Here is a 5,186-nt window from a genome sequence, read left to right as displayed (position 1 = left end):
GGCCCGCAAATGCAGGACATCCGGGTAACATTGGGAGGATTTAAGCTTTTGTTCAGCACAGAAGACCTAATACACAGTGGCTCAAACAATGGGGAAACTGCATCCTCTCACCAAGCATGTGGCAGCTGCAGGATTGATTTAGGGACTGAATAAAGTAACCCCTAACCCAGGTTCTTTCTGTATTTCTGCCTTTACCCTTATCAGCGAGTTGGTTTTCCCTTAGGCTTATTCCTCCTGTTTACTACAAACAGCTGCCGCAAAATTAAGTATCATTTTCCGTTACAAAAATGTCCAATGGAAGAGGAGGTCTCCTCCCCCTCCCCTTCCTCCTCTTTTTTTTTTTTTTTTTTTTTTTAGGATGAAAAACCTATCCCAGAAGCCCCCTAGCCCTCAGACTCGACTGCTCCTCTCCCCTTGGCCAGGGCTGGGTCATACGTCCATCCCTAAGACAATCACTCAGGAGAACAGGATGAAGACATTGTTGGGCCAATTGAGATTTCTCTCCGAGACATGCAAGGAAAGGACGCACACCAGAAAAAAACGTGGCGTCTTTGCCATTCCAGCCCCACTGGCCTCCCAGCGTGGTCCCAGGTGGTCTCTCCCCGCTTTAGCATCTGCTCCTGGAGATGCTGGAAGCTCCCCTCAGACTGCCCCAGGTGTTTCTTCAAGGGCCTTCCCTTGGCCTATTTTGCAGACTAGAGGAGGCCTTCTTTGGGGGACAGCAACGAGGAACCAAGCACGTAAGTGGGCTCGGCCATAAGGTGAGGGTGGGAGATGCTGAGGATGAGAGGGAGGAACCTGTTAGGCACTTGGGAGGGAATCTCAGATTGGAGAAGGGACAGAGATCACCTGAGCAGATCCTCACCCACAGGCGTGGTGGAGTGGAGGGCATGGGATGGTGGAGGGAGAGCTACACTGCCCCCTGCTGACAGACCATGAAAGTCCTCCCCGAAAGCCGGCCTTGAATCTACGTACGAAGGAAGACGACGCTTTTTCGTCAGAATCTCTCCAGAACTGGGAAGTGCCGTGTAAACAATATTGTGAATTGAAACGGCATGACTACTTATGTACTCGTCCAGAAGCGAACTAGGTCATTATAGTGGAGGGAATAACGTATGCGAAGACATCGAAGTGGGGAAGGGGCATAGAGCATCACCAGCCGAGGCGTGGCAGGGGTTCGGATAAGGGCGGCTGCAGGAGACCGGGCTGAGCTTTATCCTGTGGCAACTGTGAGTCACGCATCAGCAGGGCGTACCCAGGGTTGGTGTCACATGCGTGGACCCGTGTTGGGGAGATGGGAAGGAATTAAGTTTGCCAGACCCAGGAGACCTGCCAGACGAAAATGCAGGCCTGCGTCGGAAGCCAGAGATACCGGTGCACCCGGGAGGGAAAGGGTGCTTGAAGGAGGGGCCTCACGCACACGTGCGCAAGCACACTGTTCCATCCCGCGCTTCATGCCTAAGTGCTCGGCTCCGTGCGCAGCAGACCCCTCCCCTGGGGCCATGTCGTGGGTGGGGCCCCTGGCGGGCCGGCCGAAAAATGCAAGACCATCGGGCGGGGCCAGGTCTTCCCCGCGCGTCTCCGCCTTGCTGGATGACTCACCGCCGGATGAGGTCCGGACGCAAACACTTCACGGGATGGGCGGTGTCGGATCCGCTCCTGCTACTCTACGTCGTTCCCGCGAATTCCCGCCGCCTGAAGTCCTCGCGGGCGCCGGGTTGATGGGTGTTATGAGCCTCCCCACTTAGCTTGCGTGTTACAGTTCCCGAGGCCCCAGTCCTTGGAGCTCCGCCCCCAGCCGAGAGCTGAACCCCTCGAGGATCTGGGAACTGAGTATCCCCCTCCTAAGTAGGATGGGGTCCCTGGAGTTGGGGAAGTGGAGTTGGCTTCTAAATTGAGCTACCGAGGGGTACGTACCTAGATGGGGGTTGAACTTCGGATATAAGGGAGCATCTGGATACGCGGTTGAGACAATGGGAAACAAATTCTTATGGGTTTCCAAATTTGGAATGCCAGGATTCAATGTGGGGGCTGGATTTCTGGATATGGGGGCTCTGTTCTTGGCAAAGGAGGACTGGGCCCAGCTTGGGGGTAGATACGAAGTAGACACAGGGTAGTAACATGTGCTTTAATGAGGCATGAGGCCAAGGGGGCAGCCGCTGACCAGATCAGGGCCTGGAGGGGAGTCACCCATGGCTCGCTGCTGTCATTTCAGGAGACCTAATTTTTTCCCAAAACCGGAGAAAGTCTCCGAGGCCTGGTTAGCAGTCTTGTCCACGGTTTCCTGAGTAGATTTAACCACCTGGTCCATGGCTGGGGAAGAAAAGGAGAGAGCAAGTAAGGGTAGGGCCCTGGCAAACCAGAACCATGCAGGGTTAGCCTGGCCTGGGTCTCCCTTCCCAGGAAGCAGTGTGGGGCACAGGGGTTGCAGAAGAGAGAGTGTGCCTGGTCAAGGGCCAGGTGGGGTGAGAAGTATGGCAGATGGAGTGGGAAGTCCGCAGAGGCTACCCCACCCTCCTGCTCTCCTGTTGCTCCTCAGCCCCACCAGACCTTTCTGCCCAGCATCTGTGGCTTGATCCACTACTTGCTGAACTGCTGCTCCAGCTGCAGTCACTGAAAAAGAGAGATTTAGCCTTTAGCCCCTATTGAGGCACCATGGACCACAGGGCCGCGCCATTGCCACCCCTCTCATGTTTTCTAGAGTAGTTTGTTCTATAGTCCATAGGGACGGATGCCATCAAGGTAAAGTCTCTTGACCAAGGCCACCCAGCCAGTAAGGGGCATGAGTCCTTTTTGAGCCTCTGGGGTGTTCTTGTTCATTTATAACTCTGGGCCCCTCCCTTCTGGCCCGCTTCCCATTCCATCACCAGGACAGCTGAGAAAATGTCTGACTGGAAGGCAGGCAGGGCAGGGCCAAGCTGAAGCTGGTATCTGGGCAGTGGCTGCTGCTGCTGGGCATGGTCCAGAAAGAACTCTGCCTCCTTTAACAACTTCTCCCCCAGGTACCTGAATGCCCACCTTTAGTGCACCCTCAGTGCACTGGGGCCTCTACTTTTGCAAGGTCCTCTCACCACCTCCTCTCTCCTGTGCCTCACCCCAGAGGGCACACAGCAATGATGCCAATGCCATGGACAAGCAGCTTAAGGCATTAGAAATGAAGTGCAGAAAGGAGGCAGAACTTTCAAAGTCAGGCCATCTCCTCTGGACCAGAGTCTGTGCCCGTAGTGAACAGCGTTTCCAGGGCCCTCCGGTGGGCAGACAGGTGACTCCGACCACCAGATATCTGACTCATCCTTGCTGCTGTACAGGAAAGGGCCTGCCTTACCCACATCCTGGAGTCCTTGTCTTATGTAGCCAGGACCACAAAGAAGGAGCCTTTGCATCCAGCTTACACATAGAGAAAGTGAGGTCCAGAAGGAAGGGTCCTATACATAGAGGCTTCCTGGTAACATGTTAGTCTTGAAAGCAACTGTGGGCTTTCCTTGGGACACTGGTGAAGAAGGGGGTTGGTTTGGGTGGTCTGTTGATTGGGACATGTACAGGACAGATTGGGAGCTACGTTCCCAAGGGACCATAAGCTGGGACTGGAAGAGCTGACACTGGGGTCCCTTCACATCCTTTTCCCCACATTCTACCCACTCCAAACTGTGTAACCTCTGATCAGAGTTGGACAGAGCTGGAGGTGGAGGAACTAAGGCTGGGAATCTGCCCTGCTGGAGTGAGAGTGGGAAGGCTCTCTGGGTGAGGAGTTAAAAGTAAAAAAAAAAAAAAAAAAAAAAATTATTTTTCAGGGGGAGGAGTGCTCAAAACAAAGCCCCTTGGGGGTCTGGAGTCTGGAGCCACTTCCCCTACCCCATCTGGCCCTGTGTGCTGAGACCGGGGTGAGCAGAGGACACTCTCAGAGTGGCAGAGCCTGCTCTCTCTGTGGACCTTAACTCTTCCTTAAGGACCTGGGTGGGGCCGCTCCTCGCCTGCGCAGCCTTCTCACATTGGCTCTAGCAATGCCCAAAATGCAGCCCGGGCTCCTGTAGCACTGCTCTCCCCCACCCTCACCCAGGATAATCTTCGGGGTGGGTGGGGGTGAGCGTCCTGCCCAGTCCCTGCATCTCAAGAGAGGGAGGGCTCCCTCCAAGCCTGAGCCAGTTGCCAACTTTCGGGCTTCGCAGACCCGCGGCTTCTGCCCCCGACTGTCCAGCTGGGTGCCCTTGCAAAGGCCTCAGGTTCTCACCTGCATCCTGGGCCGCCCCTTCTACTTGCTGCTTCAGGTCCTGCAAACCCTTGCTGGCCATGGCTGGGGGTGGTCTGCGAGGTCGTCAAGGGTAGCTGCAGCGACGTTGGGTCTTACTCACAGGGGCGGCGATCTGAGCACCAGCTCTGGTTTTTAAGTCGCCCTAGGGCCGGCCCGCCCCGCGTGGGGCGGGGGTGAGGGGGTGCGGGGCGGTTCCCAGCAGACCCGGCTCTGCTGTCACGGGAGGACATCCTGGCTTCAAACGGGCCGCGTAGGGAAGGCGGCGTCCTCAATCAGGGTCGGAAGAGGGACTAGGAGCTGCAGAGGGACTGGGTCAGGGGTCCAAAGAGGGGCTGGGGGCAGGACGGGATGCACACACCTCCTGGACCCCAACAGCTTGCTCCGTCCTTCCCCTACCGGGAGGATTTACCAACCTGTGAGCGTAGGGTCAGCGCCAGATCAGGATCTCAAGACTGTAATTGAAATTAATAGTAGTTGCCTTTTATTGAGGGTTTACCTTGTGCCGGGCTCTGCCCCAACGCTTTCCAGCCTCTTGTATAATCTTTACAACTTCGTGAAATGGGTATTATCAATTTATAGGAAGAAACTGAGACAAGCCACTGGCCAGCCGCCACTGGGACCCGGAGGACAGAGGGGTAGGGTGGGTGGGGTAAATAACCCCGCACCCCCGTAGAGGGGGAGTCACTGGCATGCTCCCCTGGGGTTAGTCAGCTCGGCGCTGGAAGAGGGATTAGAGACCTGCTCGTGAGTGGCGGAGCCAAATTCCTGAGTCTAGCAAAACAAACTCGCACTCAAGGGCGCAAGTCCAGCCCCAACCCCGCCCCACATCCGCCCACTCTGGAGTCAGCTTCGGAGCCTGCAGGCCACTGCCGCACTCCCCCGCCCTGCGTCTCCGTGGGGCATCGCGACCTTCTCCAGTGCTACTCTCTGATTCTTC

The 5,186-nt window shown here is 56.2% G+C and overlaps 2 protein-coding genes across 2 annotated transcripts in view; both read right to left on the bottom strand.

The window, feature by feature from the left end:
• Positions 1–1,670: 1,670 nt before the first annotated feature.
• Positions 1,671–4,339, bottom strand: ADIRF (adipogenesis regulatory factor). Its single transcript, XM_011355367.2, has 3 exons — positions 4,229–4,339; positions 2,551–2,613; positions 1,671–2,313 (listed from the first exon to the last, which is right to left on the bottom strand). The coding sequence occupies exons 1-3, from the start codon at positions 4,287–4,289 to the stop codon at positions 2,207–2,209; spliced, it is 231 nt and encodes a 76-aa protein (XP_011353669.1). The 5' UTR covers positions 4,290–4,339; the 3' UTR covers positions 1,671–2,206.
• Positions 4,340–4,513: 174 nt separating this feature from the next.
• SNCG (synuclein gamma) overlaps positions 4,514–5,186 on the bottom strand; it is a 9,289-nt gene continuing 8,616 nt past the window's right edge. The window contains exons 5-6 of the mRNA XM_011355366.2: positions 4,663–4,701; positions 4,514–4,546 (exon numbers count right to left, since the gene is read on the bottom strand). Coding sequence (XP_011353668.1) covers positions 4,696–4,701 — 6 coding nt within the window. The 3' untranslated portion in view covers positions 4,514–4,546; positions 4,663–4,695. The remainder of the gene's footprint in view (positions 4,547–4,662; positions 4,702–5,186) is intronic.

This window comes from Pteropus vampyrus, unplaced genomic scaffold (assembly GCF_000151845.1).
Source record: "Pteropus vampyrus isolate Shadow unplaced genomic scaffold, Pvam_2.0 Scaffold20, whole genome shotgun sequence".
NCBI classification, from domain to species: Eukaryota; Metazoa; Chordata; class Mammalia; order Chiroptera; family Pteropodidae; genus Pteropus; species Pteropus vampyrus.
The sequence above is the reverse complement of the archived record's forward strand: the minus strand, read 5'-3'. Positions and strand labels throughout refer to the sequence as shown.

What these genes read in the sequence shown, in the direction of transcription:
- ADIRF (XM_011355367.2), bottom strand. Translation starts at nt 4,289, where the DNA reads ATGGCCAGCAAGGGTTTGCAGGACCTGAAGCAGCAAGTAGAAGGGGCG. An exon ending in AGGGGCGGCCCAGGATGCAG is followed by an intron (nt 2,614 to 4,228) that starts GTGAGAACCTGA and finishes TCTCTTTTTCAG; the next exon opens with TGACTGCAGCTGGAGCAGCA. An exon ending in CACAGATGCTGGGCAGAAAG is followed by an intron (nt 2,314 to 2,550) that starts GTCTGGTGGGGC and finishes TTTCTTCCCCAG; the next exon opens with CCATGGACCAGGTGGTTAAA.